The sequence below is a fragment of the Schistosoma mansoni genome (assembly GCF_000237925.1).
Source record: "Schistosoma mansoni, WGS project CABG00000000 data, chromosome 3 unplaced supercontig 0141, strain Puerto Rico, whole genome shotgun sequence".
Classification (NCBI taxonomy): Eukaryota; Metazoa; Platyhelminthes; class Trematoda; order Strigeidida; family Schistosomatidae; genus Schistosoma; species Schistosoma mansoni.
Window position 1 is genome coordinate 668,782 of NW_017386011.1, and position 17,337 is coordinate 686,118.

General features: G+C 40.2%; 1 protein-coding gene across 1 annotated transcript in view; it reads right to left on the reverse strand.

Moving 5' to 3' along the window:
• Smp_151720 (hypothetical protein) overlaps positions 1-17,042 on the reverse strand; it is a gene marked incomplete at both ends in the record, with an annotated part of 26,367 nt that extends 9,325 nt beyond the window's left edge. The window contains 5 exons of the mRNA XM_018791244.1: positions 6,434-6,822; positions 15,216-15,439; positions 16,395-16,596; positions 16,629-16,812; positions 16,930-17,042. Coding sequence (XP_018645579.1) covers positions 6,434-6,822; positions 15,216-15,439; positions 16,395-16,596; positions 16,629-16,812; positions 16,930-17,042 — 1,112 coding nt within the window. The remainder of the gene's footprint in view (positions 1-6,433; positions 6,823-15,215; positions 15,440-16,394; positions 16,597-16,628; positions 16,813-16,929) is intronic.
• Positions 17,043-17,337: the final 295 nt, after the last annotated feature.

Consider the following 17,337-nt stretch of genomic DNA (forward strand, 5'->3'; position numbering starts at 1 on the left):
TCTGAGCCATGTTGGTAGATGCAGACTACTTGGTTGGGGTCCACGTGACTAACGTAATCAGTGGTTGGAGACTCTGGACGATAAAGCTCAGAATTGATCACAATGGCGTCGGTGTATACGCTCTATGTCTTTCTTAAACTGTGACGTTAAAATTGCTGTCTGCCTTTCTACCAACTAACTTTTATTTCCTGTACTATATCCTTATGCACAATCTATCTTTTATGTATTACTACCATCGAAGTCACTACTATGAATTCCGTGTTCATCTTATGCTAACGAGGTGTGGCAACTTGGACCGATGCATATATGTGCCTGCTCCTGCGTTGTAGCTGACTGACCGAGTCGTATCAATGGCAGTGAAAAACGTTATGAACAGTTTGATTCGGGAAAAAATAGGGAATCCTCGGAATAAAAGAATCTCAAGTTACTTTTAAAGCTCGAGACTCAGGAAAAAACAGTGTCTGCATCTACAACATTACAACTTCCCTACGATCTGAGTCACTCAAAGTCTCCAGCCAGTGATCATGGTTTTTGTACGGAACCCCAATTAGGTGGTTTGCACCTACTAACATGGCTCAGATTAGTGGTAGGCGACTTCGCGGACTCACAATGAGTCTCGGTTTGGTCTCTCCTATTTTGATTCTAACCTGCTACGATTGGTGGCTTAGTAATGTTAAGGCCCTCGATTTTCGGCCACTAATTCCTAGGTTTAAACCCCTCTCCACCTACTTCTGTTTGGGCAACTGTGTAATATCAAAGTCCTACTCACTGCCTTCTCGTGGCGGGGGTGTTGTTTACGAAAGTGAGAGGACGAAAAGCGAATGTCCGGCGCTATAACCGGATTGGTGGACACGGAGGGTCCACCTAGGGGAGTTGGAAAACCCTGATTCCAAACCAATGGTGCACATGGGCTCCAGTTTCCTGATGGAACGAATGGCGGAAGAACCTGTCATTGGTCAACGACTACCATGGGACTGCATCTCCTCACGATGCTCCACTGCCTTGTGGATCAGACCTTTAGGTCAAAGGCTCCGGGTGTGGCCCCCTAAGAAAACCACCTGCTTCGGTTTGGGCACCCGGGCAGTATCACAGCCCACACACAAATGAATGAAATGACGAACTCTATTGACGATTCTATTCCTGCTCGTATTATAAGCAAGACAATTTACGTTATTATTATCATTATTATTATTATTATTATTATTATTATTAGTATCATTATTATTATTATTATTACTTACCATATCGCTAATTCACCCCCTTTTACCCCCAATTTGTGTAACCTTACTCTTCAACTTATGCATCAGCTCGCTCTTGGTGGAAAATCTGTCCTATCTAAACGATCTCCAGTCACTGTCTGGTTGAAAGTGAATGCTTCCACCGATAATGAATACTGAGGCAGTCTTTCTGAAACCGCGTACGCCGTTCAAGCTGGCTTCCTTCAACGTTCGCACACTAATGCAGATCAGACAACAGATAGGGCTGGCTATGTCTTTGGAAGGTCTTAATGTTGATGTTTGCTGTCTATCCGAGACCCGTATTCAAGACTCTAGTGAAGTACTACAAATCCGCTCTCCATCTGTCTCGAAAAGCTTGTTCCACGTGCGCTTATCCGGGGACCCTGTGGCATCTTCGTCTGGTCTTGCTGGCGTTGGTGTCGCACTAAGCGCTAGGGCTGAGGCAGCACTAATCGATTGGTTCCCCATTAACAGTCGGTTATGTGCTGTTAGATTAGAAAGTTCCATCAAATTGAGAAGAAACCGGCGTGAGAAACGGTGTCTTTTCGTCATCTCCGCCTATGCCCCGACAGATTGCAGCCCGGATGCAATCAAGGATGAGTTTTACCATCAGTTAACAGTTCTTCTCCAGAAAGCGCGTTCGACAGATATTGTAGTACTAGCCGGAGACTTGAATGCACAGGTCGGGCGTCTAGGCACAGAAGAGAGTCGTCTAGGTGGCCGATGGGGACTTGTTGGTCGCAGGACAGATAACGGGGACCGTTTGCTGCAACTGTGCACAGACCACAACCTGTTTCTGGCCAGCACTAACTTCCGGCACAGTCATCGCCGGTGTGCCACCTGGCGTCCTCCCTCTGCATCCCAAGCCTGGACTCAGATTGATCACATCGCGATCAGCTGCCGCTGGCGTGGTTGTGTACAAGACTGCCGCTCCTTTTGGAGTACCTATCTGGAGTCTGATCATGCCCTGGTCTGCGCCAATCTCACCTTACTTTTCAGTGGCCGAAGGATTGACCACCACCAACGGATTGATATTAGTAAACTGGCTGCAACTCCTGTTGCAAGTAAGTACCGAGCGGAGCTAGCCTCTAGGCTAGCTAACACCCCACCGAAAAGTATAGATGAGCATTGGTTGCATCTTCACGACGCCATGAAAATGGCGAGTAAAGCCGCTTGCGGCTTCGCGAAACGTCCCGCTTACAAGCACTGGGTTTCTTCTGGCTCCTTACAACTGATGGAAGCCCGTCGGTCTACTCCGGGTGACCGTGAGTTTGACCACAAACGAAGGCTGTTACGTAATGAAATTGGGCAAAGCTTGCGTAAGGACCGGGAAGCCTGGTGGTCGGAGCGTGCTAATGAGATGGAAGCAGCAGCTGCATCTGGTAACTGCCGGAAGCTCTTCCAACTCATCCGAGCCACTGGCAGCAAGAAGTCTGGTGTGAGTGAAACAATCTACGAGGATGATGGGATGCCAATCACTAACATCTCCCGACGTCTTGGACGATGGGCGGAATTTTTCGAAGGGCAGTTCAACTGGCCTGCTGCTCCGGCAACATCAACCAGCTTGTCCTGCCCCCCATGGCCGGTGACGACTGATCCACCAAACGAGGCGGAAGTCCGCAAGGAACTCCAACTCTTGAAGCGCTACAAATCACCTGGCCCAGATGACTTACCTCCGGCTCTTTTTAAAGATGGTGGCGACTTTCTGACTAAGGAATTGACTGTGTTGTTTGGAAAGGTTTGGGAGCAAGAAAGTGTTCCAACATCATAGAATGAGTCAATAGTCGTCCCTATCTTTAAAAAGGGTTCGCGTTGTTCCTGCAATAACTATCGGGGGATAAGTCTACTTCCGATTGCGTCCAAACTATTGGCTTCTATCATTCTTCGTAGGTTGTTTAAAACCCGAGAACGATTGACTCGCGAGGAGCAGGCTGGTTTTCGTTCTGGTCGAGGATGCATTGATCACATCTTCACCCTCCGCCAAATGTTAGAACACCGTCATACTTATCGCAGGCCAACAATCGTAGTGTTTCTTGATATCAGGGCTGCCTTCGATTCGTTGGACAGGACTGTTCTCTGGGATTGTCTATTGAAGAAGGGTGTGCCTGAGAAGTTCATTAACATCTTAAAGGCCCTGTACACGAACACCTCAGGCAGAGTGAGGGCATACAACCACCTTTCTCCCTTGTTCCATTCGAGCAGTGGGGTTAGGCAGGGTTGCCCGATCTCACCATTCCTCTTCAACTTTGCCATCGACGACATCTTGGAAACAGCTCTGATGGATGTAAGTAATGGCGGTGTGGATATGTTGCCTGGAGAACGACTTCTCGACCTTGAGTATGCGGATGATATTGTCTTACTGTGCGATAATGCCCAGGGCATGCAATCAGCACTTAATCAGTTGGCAATCAGTGTCCGCAGGTACGGCATGTGCTTTGCACCCTCCAAGTGCAAAGTACTTCTACAAGACTGGCAGGATTCTAATCCTGTACTCACCCTGGATGGTGAGCAGATCGAAGTAGTTGAGAAGTTCGTGTATCTAGGTAGCTATATAAGTGCTGGTGGTGGCGTGAGTGATGAGATTGATGCACGTATAAGGAAAGCCAGATCGGCTTATGCCAATCTGGGCCATCTTTGGCGCCTTCGTGATGTTAGTCTGGCTGTAAAAAGTCGGATTTACAACGCGTCGGTGAGAGCAGTTTTGCTCTATGCTTGTGAAACCTGGCCTCTCCGAGTTGAGGATGTTAGACGTCTCTCTGTGTTCGATCATCGTTGTCTCCGAAGGATTGCTGACATCCAGTGGCAACACCATGTTAGTAATGCAGAGGTTCGGCATCGTGTGTTCGGGCACAGAGACGATAATTCAATTGGTGTCACCATCTTGAAACACCGACTTCGGTGGCTTGGACATGTTTTACGAATGTCGTCCCAGAGACTTCCACGTCGTGCATTATTTGCCGACCCTGGGACTGGTTGGAAAAAGCGGAGAGGAGGTCAGTGTATGACATGGTGTCGTGGCATGAAAGAGAGCTGCAAAGGGCTAGCTTCTGTTGGTCCTTCACGACTCCTTGGTTGGGGTCCGAGAGATGGTGCAACACAGTGGCTAGAGACGTTATCAGATATGGCTCAGAATAGAAACCAGTGGCGATCCTGCTGCAACCTTCTTTTACTTTCTACATAAAGTATGGTTCTTACTTTCCTATTTGAAAGAGTCTTCTGGTTGTACATTTTAGTCCGCCTTATCTTTTCATCCCTTCCCTTCCTACTTTCATTATTTTGTGTGGCGCATATGTACCTGGTGCCCTTTTGTACCAATATATATGTGTTTAAATAAATAAATAAATAATCTTCCTTCAGGTAGCGGGGCTACGGTACATTAAAATAGGTTAGATTGTCTTGTCGTTGTGTTGTTGATCCTTTGCTCCATTCGCCGATTTTAGGTGATCTCGTAATCCCTTCAAGCAAAGCATTGTTCGAGGGAAACACTTTACTGCTGTCACACATCTATATAGTCAGAAGTACGACTTCGCCCTCAGGCATTAAGTTCCTACTTTTAGTCTTATCGTTATCCAACCGACCTGCCTAAAATGGTAGATGATGCGAACAGAGAAACAAGAAGCCTTGACAAAATATGGGAGCTATTTCTGGGGACGTTATTTCATTTAATTCAAAGCTTGTAAAACAGTAACATCTACTTTTGTCCCTAGTCTGTTCTACATATCATAAGCTTTCGTTTAATGTGTTTGATGTCATAGGCTTTTCTGTCCCAAAACTATTGTAATTTAAACGTAATCTTTGGTACTCGATTTTCTACTCTAATCTCCAGTTTTGGACATAGCTGTATTTTCCTAATTTTTGTGCGTTGTGGTCAGGTTACTCATGTATCTTTTTACACTAATCTGAAATCGGGAACCAGATCGGAATTGGGAATAAATCAAGTAGTGTTCCAGTTGACTTTATCTTCTCTCTCTCTCTCTCTCTCGAGAGAGAGTGTGTGCTTGTCAGCCAATCAGGCGATAGAATAGTTTTCGTTTTTCTATCCCAAGCAGTTGATATCACTTTCAAACCCACGCATACTAACCTCAAGGCTAAGCCAGTCAGCCTATCGCGTCAAGGTCTTAATCTACATTAGACAAGTTATCCTCTGCACGAAAGTTGGTAGACAGATCAAGGAAGTAACAGTAGAACCTAAAGGAACATGTGTTTCAGACGATATAGCTCGGTTACGTCATCGTGATAGGCAACCCTGACCATCACCCCAACGTTGTAGCTGCGGTCAGATAATCTGCATCGGTGCACGAACGTCGAAGGAGACGAGTTAAATGGCACGCGTGATCTTAAAAAGGCTGTATCAGGAATATTACGGACTCTAAAAAATAAATATTTTAGGTTGTATCAAATGGGATTAGCTATATAGACGACAACGTCAAGCATTAGTTGTTGATTAGAAAATATTGCTGAGGTTTTAACTACAACTATTATCCTTCCATAGAGGTGTATATACATCGATGTTATCATAAATACTTTTTGATGAGAGCTAAAATTCTCTCTCGACTCAGTAGTATATTGTTTAAAGTGAAAATAAGTTTCTAAGCACTCATTTCATATCCTCATCCAATACTAAGAAGCTGTATACAAATTATATGTATAATCTCTTCATTACTCAAGATGAAGTAGTGGTTTCACTGAAATGATCTCAACTCAATATTCTAGAGTTAAATTCATTAACCTAGACTTAAAACTGTGTATATAGTGCGATATCGATTCTCTAATTAGAAAGATATGAGGAGTTCCCTGCCATCTTTAAGTTTCTTATACGTTAGGTGTATAAAGTGGAACAGAGAATAAAATATCATATATAATAGTGAATAAGGCTTATAATAATAAATAATAAAGTATTCTCAATAGGTTTACCAAGTTAATGGTCATGAATCTTCATCGACTGGGATGGTTGGGCCACGTGTTACATATGCCTGAACACCGATTACCACGACGCGCTATGCTGACTAGTATTGGCAATGGTTGGAAGAGAGTTAGGAGCGGTCAAACCAAAACGTGGCATCAGAGCATGAAGTCACTAACTTCTAGTCTGAGCCATGTTGGCAGTTAGTAAAAATAATACCCTTATAATAAACACGCAATAATATTTTTAGACAGAACTATATACAGAAATATGATATACAAATTTAACTCACCAATGTAATGTCCAAGTTTGACTTTGTGGTACACGTCTACCAGCAGATATGTTAAACAAACCAGACTCACCAGTGCACAAATTAATTCCCAATGGACATCCTTGTCGTTCATTAAAAGAAACTGAATCAAACAGTAATATATAATCACCAACGTAATGTTCTAGAAAACGTTCTCGACATCCAGGTGAATTAATCGCACAGACAGGAACTTGATTCGAAGATACGTCACATTGTGACTGACTGTTATTAGAACTATCTGTCAATTTAGTATTACAATTAATAAAAGTTGAAGGTTTTTGATCACCGCTTTTATTATAATCATTAGTGATATGTGGATTGATGAATGGGGAAGATGAATAGGATTCTAGATCTGTTAACATCTCGAATACCTATCAAAAAGGAAGATAAATACAGAATTGAAGAACATGTATATTTCATTTGTAGTTAAACTCTTCAAGATTATTTCATTTACAGTGGTCTTATTAAGATTTTTTAGTAATTTGTATTTTTTATAGCCCCCAAATGCCCTGGTACGGCCGAGAGTGGGAAGAGTCCGATCTCCCTCTTCAAATGCTCTCACACGGCCACGCGTATATGGCCTCTGACAGGGAAGTCCTACTCACTGCATTCTCGCACCACGGGTGTTGTTTACGAAATCGAGAGGACGAAAAGCGAATGTCCGGTGCTTTAACCGGGTTTGGTGGACACGGAAAGTTCACCTAAGGGAGTTGGAAAACCCTGATTCCAAACCAATGGTGCACATGGGCTGGCTCCAGTATCCTGAAGGAACAAATGGCGTATGAATCAATCTATGGTCACCGGCTACCATGGGACTGCATCTCTTCACGATGCTCCACTGCCTTGTGGATCGGACCTTTAGGTCAAAGGCTCCGGGTGTGGTCCCCTAAGAAAATCACCTGCTTCAGTTTGGGCACGTGGGCAGTATCACAGCCCTCACACAAATCGAATGAGATTTGTGCGGCGCATATGTATCTGGTGCTTCCTTTTACCAATATTTATGTGTTTAAATAATAATAACGATAATGATCAAATGTATTAATCATGACATAGCAGTTATCCAACTAGAGAAAATTATATCCTTCATCAGAATTAGCTATACAGCTATCCTGAATTACGTTATCTATAGATTATTAAGTAATATCAGAAGGGCCGAACAACCATATTACAATACTAAACAGCCTATAGTATGAAAAGGAATGTAAATGATGTTATAAGGATTAGTACTTAAACGGGAACTTTAACTGTCAAAGAAATTGTTGCACCGAATGAAAGATTCAGTAGACACCCGACTTAGAGATCAACAGGTTGGATTCCATAAGGAACGGGTCGTGTCTAGAACAAAACGCGACACTACGAATCATTATTGAACAATTAATTAAATGGAACTTGTTACTATACATCAACTTCCTTGATCATGAGAAAGCATCTGGAATCCTGAAGAGAAAAGAAAAAGAGGAAGACTAGAAAACACGTTGTGTTGGGAATTGGAGGCAGGCATCAAAAGAGTAGCAGTTGGAAAGAAGAGCCCAAGATAGAATTGGTTAGAGAACCCTGGTCAGTAGCCTATACTCTCATGAGAGATACAGGAGTAAGTAATTAATTGAACTACAGATGCATGACTTTAATAACGTGAGATGAAACACTTGAGGGATCGAGATGATAGTAATAAGTTACTGAAATATAACAGCCTACAGAAAAATCAAGTTATTTTGAGAAATACAATCAGACCTATAGGTAGTAGGGATTATTTAGAAATCATCATGAATTGAACAAATGTTGTTTAGGATTCTTTGAAAGCCTAAACTTAATGTAGAGGTTAAACCACTTCCATTATAGAGATGTAATCCATATTTTGCAAACTAAGTATTTCACCGCTAAGATTGAACGAAAATTGGTGTAAATTACTAAACATACTATGATAAGAACTGGTTTTCTATACCTTACAATTGAAATGGTTTTATGTTCATGGGAAACAAAAGACGAAGTGTTTTAACTAACTAAAGTGTTCAATTAGGTAAAGGAGCCAGAAATAATTCCTACCGACTACTTTTCATTACTCTAGTTTGATTATTTTGTCTGGTTAAAGCACTCGGCTTTTTAACCGACAGGTCGTTTTTTTCGCACTTTACTTCATCTACTCCTGTTTTGGCAACCAGGACAAGATCGCTAGTTTTCAAAGACAGATACATAAACCTGTACTTGGTATGTAAATCAGATTAAAATTAGTACTACTATTCTACCACTATTATCTATAAAGTAAGATGCTAAGTTAATAAACTCTCAAAGCTTATATTTCAAAGCCATCTGACACTTGTGAATAGTCATGAAATTGCATAATAGGAGGTTTCGTATCTGAACGATGTTTCTTCGATTTAAGAGCGTATGAATACTTGTACATAAATGACTATACCCACATCTCTAGACATATCTTAAACCGATTAAGGCTATACAGATAATATAGTCCTATCAGATGATGATACTGAAAAGATTGGCATTCCGAACATTTTGCATTGAGAAATCTAGGATGTATTTCTGAACTTTCAAATATAAAAGGTCGTATGGAAACTGATCTACGTCGATAAATATTGTAACGATGGGAAGCCAGTGAGGATGCTCAACATCTTACTTGAGTAAAAATCTGCATCAGTCAGTGGTTGTAACTCAAACCACTAATCCATAACCAGTTCGTGTACTCTACTACTGATAGTCCCCCTCTTAAATTACAAGATATTTGAGGCCGTAAACAATATATGTGGCACATAAATCAGCAACGTCCCTTTGATTAACTTTATGCAGGCCAAAGAATAAAATAAAAGTAGAAAAGTCAAATAACATCAACAAAATACATTGTTCCAAATGCGAGAAACACTACATTGAACAAAGTGGGTGCTCTTTTCATTTTCATCTGCATAAGCACCAACTAGCAGGCGAACGCCACAATTTATCTTCACTTATATCAATGCATGAGGAAAATCCTGAATATAAATTTGACTAGACAAATGTTGAAATCTTGGACAGAGGGAATCGAGAGAAGTTGTAAGAACTTTTAGGAACTTGTCACTCAGCTCAATCACTAAACACATCAAAATAGACTCAATTTACCAATCGATTAGAAAAACTATGGACAACTATGGGATAAAAAATCAGGTCAAAGGTAGAAATAATAAAAATAAATATATAAACGATAGGTTAAAGGTCAGCAATAGCTAATCAAAATGAAGGTCAACGGAACAAGCTGTTAGCCATACGCAGAAAGATTCGAATACCTCACTTTCACCTGAAGTTTGTCCTGATGATGTTGTTCAGAGTAACAACAAAAGTTCGACGATCACATCATCCAGCTCAGAGAACGAAATTCCACCAAAATCATCTACATGAGCTACAAATCATCTATATCCTCTCAAAATATGACGGATTATTTTAGCATACATATATAATATTCTTTTTTGATACAACACACAAACCGAAAGGTTGATAACCTAGGATTTATATGCGCAAATATTTAATTATTTGTGATATGAAAACATACGTGCTTTTTCGAAACCATTGTATTAGAAATCAAGTAAAGTCAATATAATAAGCTAATCGTGACTGCATGTAGTTAGAGAAAGAAATGAATTGTATTAAAATTGTATTACTAATTCGTCGAAATAACTAGCTATCTAGTAGATTGTTAGGAATCTACAAAGCCTTAATGAAAATAGAAAAACTGTGGTAAATAATTAGGAAGCCATGTTGAGTGATATCACCTCTGAATGCGATACTGGGCGGTATACATTAGAACCGCACGAAAGTCTAGCTAATATGTGGGAACTAGCACGAAACCCAGGTCTAGTACTACAAGGATTTCATCCAATTGTCTCTGATTACTTAACATGAAGCAAAGTGCGACGTGACGTTTAGTTTCTTCGTCTAGTAATCACACAGCACGTTCGATGACGGGGTTTCACCGGAGCTAAGAACTGAATGGAATAACGTTGATGATAATTCAAGGATCAACCAGTGTAAACATAACCGTTGCATTTTATTAAATCATATATATATATATATATATATATATATATATATATATATAACGGACCTGAGGAAACGCATACCATTGCCGTTGCGTCTTCGTAAACCTCCAATAGTATAAGCAATTCACAGAACACTGGTCGACAATATTGTTAGATAGGGGGTTCTTTGAGAACTTACTTCCAATTATCACTTCATGCTTACTTAACTTCTGACTTAGTTGACTTAACAACACCCTAATATATAAAACTATTTTATATACACAACTAGTAAATATAAAACATGGATGAGACCGTAGGTGGGATCATTCAGCTAACTGACTGGGGACTTACGTGCTACCTTAACCAAATCAAGTCCGTATAAGTGAGCTTATTAAAAATTTAGAAATTATGCTAAGATTAAAAATACTAAAATGGGCAGGGTTTTGATACATACTGTTACGTAAGAGAGGATATTTGGAGAGAGCGAAACTTTTAAAACCGTTCCACGAAGAAATATGATGCACATGTTAGTATCTCAATTATTCACTATCGTTATATGTTTTGCCGTTCCTAAACTGTCGTTAAGTAATTATGCATTTATTACTCTATTTTAATGATGACCTAATTATGTGCACATTAGGATTCCTTTTTTATATTTCTGTGCAATCGGGTATTTATTGTATGTTGTAATGTCTTGAGTCATGGTGAATATAAAAGAATAAAAAGTACTTCATCTGACGATCCTGGCATTTTAACTGATCGTTAAAAGTGGAGAATTTTGGTGTGCTGATAAGAATGGAGATTTTGCTGAACGTTACCCACAGTCACTTGTCGTATGTCATTGGTCTGATAAGTGTGAAGTGTACAGGGGCTCATTAGACTTTGCCCTTTGATCCAATTGGAAATCAATGGTGGACTGAAGATCATAATAGTCCTATGATAATTCGTCCACTTAAAAAAAACCTGTTTTCTAGCAGATACCAGTTTGACAAAAATTATTTCCAAATTGAATTTGAGATGAAGAAGATTTGTATCTCAGGTGGATGATTTTGGTGTTGTGTTCTCTGAGCTTGATGGTTTGGTAGTGGAGCTTTCAACGTTATTCTAAACAACGTCATCAGCACAAACCTCAGGTAGAAGTAAAGTTTCTGCTGACGATGTCAACCAGAATAACGATGAAAGCTCAATGACCAAACCATCCAGCTCAGAGAACAAAACTCCACCAAAATTAAATTTATTTCCACAAGTCCTTTGTACCTTAATGATAACAATCAAGTCAATACATTAAATGGACTGTGAACTGTGAACGATATATTAATACAAAACAAATTATCGGGCTTTTCACAGTAGAGTAGGTAAACCTGAGTTAAAATTTGAAAATGTAGGATTTAGAGTCACGTATTTAAAATATTGAATTATTGCTCAAATTGCTGTTTGCAGGTATATACACATAACGGTCGGATAATTAGTGCACTTGAGTAGCAAAAAAAGTATATATTGATGCTTTAGAAGAGATGTCACTGTAACACTCATTTAAGATAAAAATTTAGTATTTTGAAAGATCGCGCGTCTAGCTTAAAAAATAAGTATGTGAATGCTGATAAATACAGTCAGTCAGTTACAACGTAGAACTTCGTACGTACGTACATCTGTTCGAGTTGCCATAACGCATTAGCACAGAGATGAAGTTGTCGATTCAAATCCCATATTGGTAGAAGTAGTAAGAGTATAAGTATTATGTGAAAGATAAGGGTTTGAAGATGTTACTGAAAGAGCATAATACGGTGAAATAAATTTGGAAAGAGAAGAAGGATAGGGACATGAGGAATTCAGAAGATTAGAATTTGGTAGAACACAAAGAGTGGATGCACCTTCGCCATTGCAAACGATTTTGAGCCATGTCATTCAAGGTCTCTAAGCATCGGTTGCTATCATCTCGCGAATCCCAACCAGGTAGTCTACACGTACCAACATGGCCCAGTCCACTTGTCAGCGACTTCATGGATTTATGCCATGTTTTGGTCTGGCCGCCACTAGCTTTCTTCCAACCTGCTCCTACACCATAAAGCATTGCACATCGGGACAGTTAGTGGTTGGGCATACGTAACACATGTCCCAGCCATCTCAACTGATGAAGTTTCAGTACTTCATCAATCGATTTGCCATCTTTACCTAGTACCCGTTTCCTAACATCTGCATTACTTACCCGGCGGTCCCAGGATATACGAGCAATGCGTCGAAGACACCTATGATCGAATACTAGTAGCCTACGAATATCCTCTACTCTTATTGGCCATGTTTCACTGCCATAAAGTAGGACGGAACGAACTGCTACACACTAAACCCGTCCTTTTGTTGCTAGACGGATATCTCGCCTACGCCATAAATGACGCAAGTTGGCGAAGGCTAGACGCGCCTTCCGTATCCGTGCTGAGATTTCGTCACACACCAGACCACAAGGGCTGATGAGACTCCCAAGATAAGTGAAGCTATTAACACGCTCAACTACTTCACTCCCTATCATTAGTTCAGGTGTCGATGCAACCCAATCCTGAAGTAACATTTTGCACTTCGAGGGAGAGAATCGCATCCCGAACATGCCTGCATTGTTGCTTATAGTGGTCAGAAGACTCTGCATTTTGTCAGCCTCTTCACCAAATAAAATTATGTCGTCGGCGTATTCTAAGTCAACAAGTGAGTCTCCCGGTAAACGTTCAACTCCAGGAGATTGAGATGATGAAAGTGATATCTCTAAAAGCATGTCAACGACAAAGTTAAACAAGAATGGGAAGAGTGGACAGCCCTGACGAACACCACTTCAGGTAATCAATTCTGATGACAGTTCGCCATAGGCTCTAACTCGACCAGTTGTGTTCGAGTAGAGAGCCTTTATGAGGTTAATGTACTTCTTTGGTACTCCTTTCACTGACAAACACTGCCATAGAACCTCACGATCAACGGAGTCAAATGCCGCCTTAAGGTCGAGAAATACTACTATTGTGGGACGTCTGAACGTATGTCTATGTTCTAGGACCTGACGTAGAGTGGATATCTGGTCTATGCAACCACGTCCAGGTCGAAAAGCAGCCTGGTTTCCTCTAGTCTGCTCTTCACGAGCTTTGGTTAGGCGCTTAAGTATTATTGAAGCTAATATTTTAGACACTATATTAGTCAAACTGATTCCTCTGTGAATGTCACAGGAGGACTTTTTTCCTTTCTTATAGACTGGCACAATCAGTGATTGGGACCAGTCAGATGGAATTACGTCCAGATTCTACCTAGAACTTCAACAATCTCGCTGCTAATACTGTACCGCCGTCCTTAAAAATCTCAGGGGTAAACCTGTCAGGGCCTGCGGCTCTCCCTCGCTTTAGATTTTCTATAGCTTTTTCAACCTCGTAAAGAGTTGGAGGACTTACCTCAATTTGCCATTCAGGACGACTGGGGATCGTGGGTAACTGAAGTGTGGCTGAAGGCCAGTTGAACTGATCCCTAAAGTGTTCTGCCCATCGATCCAATCTCCTGGATTGAGAATGAATGATATGCCCATCTTTGTCTGAGATAGTTTCGCTAATAGTTGGGTTCCTAATGCCGGTCTCTTTAACAAGCCTGAACAGTTGTCTGCTGTTACCTATTGCTGCTGCCTTTTCCATCTCTTGCTTTCGCTACCCACCACTGTTCACGATCATTGCATAGGCTTCTAATTAGCCTTCGCTTAAGCTGACTCCGCTCTTCGTTATGTTCAGAGCCAGGTGGGATGAGTTTTCGAGCATCTATCAGTGTGGTAGATGCTGCCGAGATCCATTGTTTCTCCCTGACCTCATGGCTTACCTTACTAGGGTGATAAATGCAATGGCCAATTAGAAAATCAAGTCCAAAGATTCTATCAAAACTGGTAAAAATCATTAGCATATTGATTGAAAAATTAACGCACCAGAGGCCAACAGTGCATACAGCAAAACCTGTATGCCTATAGTTTAATATATCCAAACTCTACCAACCAAGATGGAAGATGACTTATTTCAAATATCACTTGTATACATTCGGGTAATTCCTGCCTCAGTCTGAGAGTTCGGGTAGTATCCAAGCCCTCACACAAATCGAATGATTTGTGTGACACATATCTGTTTGACGCCACCTTGTGCCAATGTTTGTCTAAATAAATAAATAAGTAGTTCGGGTTAGAAGAATCGTGAAAATTGTACTGTTTAGATCCACAACATTGTGATCACGTTGAACTTAATTCAGACACTCATCTTAAGTAGCTGAATAACTAAGCTTTCATTTGCAGTTCGCTAAAAGTCTATGAAAGTTTGAACAAAGAGAAGATAATCCCGAATTAGTGCCCACAGTGTACGGAAAAAGTCTACATTTGGAGTGGCAATCACAATTCCAGTAAACTGATAGCTTTAATGTTTGTGATATTCATATATGATATATCACGTTAATAAAATGCAATCTACAACAGCCTAACTTTGGAGCCATACTTAGCGATCTAATCGCTTATCAGTCGTAACGTCGAGTTACGATTTTGAACAAAAACAAATGTATATTCTAAAATACTATACTGCTCACTAATCGACTCTCTCAACTGGATATCTTTAATCAAGCTGTTGATATATTTTTATTGCAAACAAGAGGAACGACCACCCAAAGAAATATATTCCCGGAAAAGAAGTTTGATAATAAATCCCCAATAAATTCAGGAGTTTGAAGTTCTCAATTTTCATGTAAATGTATATGAAAGACAGAAACAATGAACGTACCTCGTAACTTGGATCTCTCAGACGAGGATCATGTGAGTATAAACAGAATTTCAACCGATGATTAACCGATTGGTCGAATTCGTTAATAATGTAACGACCGGATAAGTACATTTCATTTAGTTGGTTCAAAACTGGATTTTTCTCAGCATTATTGATACTACTGACTAACGTGAAAGGATAATTTAATTTGCCTGGATTAGAAACCACGCAGACGTTTACGTCAGCTAGAAAAGATGGAATAGAAATGGAAACCAAAGACTTATTGTGTCACAAAAGTAAACAAGATTTACTGGGTCACTTTCCTGCTAATATTACGAAGTACTTTAAGTAGATAAGCAAAGTTAATGCGATACGAAACAAAGGTCAATTCAAGGAAGCATAACAAAACACAAAAGTACGAAAGTGCACCGCTGGAACCAACCGAAAGCCTATTAAATACTAACTATACTTAGCGAAAATGCTACACTTAATTCTGCTTTGTAACTAAAACATGACTAGTAAATTTAAATGTATGTGGCGTACGAATGATTGATTACTAATTGTACTGCAGCATCGTTTATATGTAATTCAACTTACGCGTTAGCAATGTTAAGGTAAGGTGAATAGTTTTCACGATTATGCAGTTATGAAGCTGCAATAGCATATCTTGTTCGCCACAGAAATAACATTATTGCTTACTAGAGTTTCTATAAGGACAAGGTCTGAAAAACATAGCTAAAGTAAGGACTACTCACAAAAAAATTTTTTAGGAGTGTTATTTTTGCCTGGAATTCAGGCCCAAAGTAAATGCTGAGAAATGTTCGAACCGTGTGTTGAGTTGGTAAAAATTTTCCATTAGCCAAAACTAATACTTCCAAGTACTACTCTCTGAATCTTACTGTAAAATATCCCCTTTATGTCATCTTGAGGATAGAAATTTCAAGGACATAGTCCTACAGAAGTCCATCTCGACACAGCAAGGCGTGTTCGCCAAACAGCCACAAAAACAGTAACATGATAGCAGTTCTAATCGAAAGATCAATAAATTTTACTGGATTTTGGAAGCTTTTGTTGGATGTACGGTTGCTTAGAAGCTTTTTTTGATAGCCTCAGTAAATTAATGAACCAAGATATCAAGGGTACTGAAAGCTATGAAAAATCACTAGTATGAAGAAATACTCAGATATCCTGTCTTCTTACCTTTCTTCAAGTTTTCAAGAAATGTTTCTGAAATTTTTTGAAGCAGGGTATATATCCTGGAGTCGGAAAATTTGCATACAACAGAGGTGTCCGTATCTACTATGAACTCTAGGGGCTTGTCATCAGTCAGTAGGAGAGGAATCGACAGACCAAACGATTTCACGAAAACAGATTTTAAATGGAGTGCATCATGAGGTTTGACCTGAAGATCACTATTCAACCTAGCATACTTACTCTCAGATGAAGTAAAGGGATTTGTGCCCGATGATCACATACATAGTCCCATCCTAAAGCAACTCGCGCAGCTGACAAAAATGACGAGACATCCGATTCAAAATTTCCTCCCAGACTCAGAAGTACATGAAAGTCGATTTCAAAATCTTTGATGAAAAGTGGATCATTTAAGCGGGATGATATCCTGAAAAAATTACAAGACCTAAAATTACCATTCAGCTGCCAGACGAACTGAACGAAAGCCAGTAAAAACTGCAGCATATAGTCTAAGATGCTAAATATGAGAAATTTGGGAACGTACGCGTGTTTTGAAGGAAAGTCTGAGTTTTTTAATTCATCAATGATTTTCTGACCTCTATTAATAACAGTAAAGTCCAAAAGGCCTGGGGGCGAATCGCAAACTTCATCAACCATCCGATGTAAAGTTGAGCCTTTGGTGGGTTTGTTTTTACCTTAGGTGTATGTTATGCACTGGAAGAGTGAACAGTAGCGTGCGAGAATCTGGAAGACGAAAGCACAGTGATTTGTAAGTGGGCTGACGACTGAGCAGACACATAGTGAACTTACGTTTATTAATGAAAGAGATTGACAACATAGATTAATAACACAGCAGCTATATTGAAGCAGTCAGATAACTGAAAGCATAATGTCGTGAATCAAGATCGACTACATCGAAACCATGCGCCGTGAGCGACCTACAAAGGGTCAT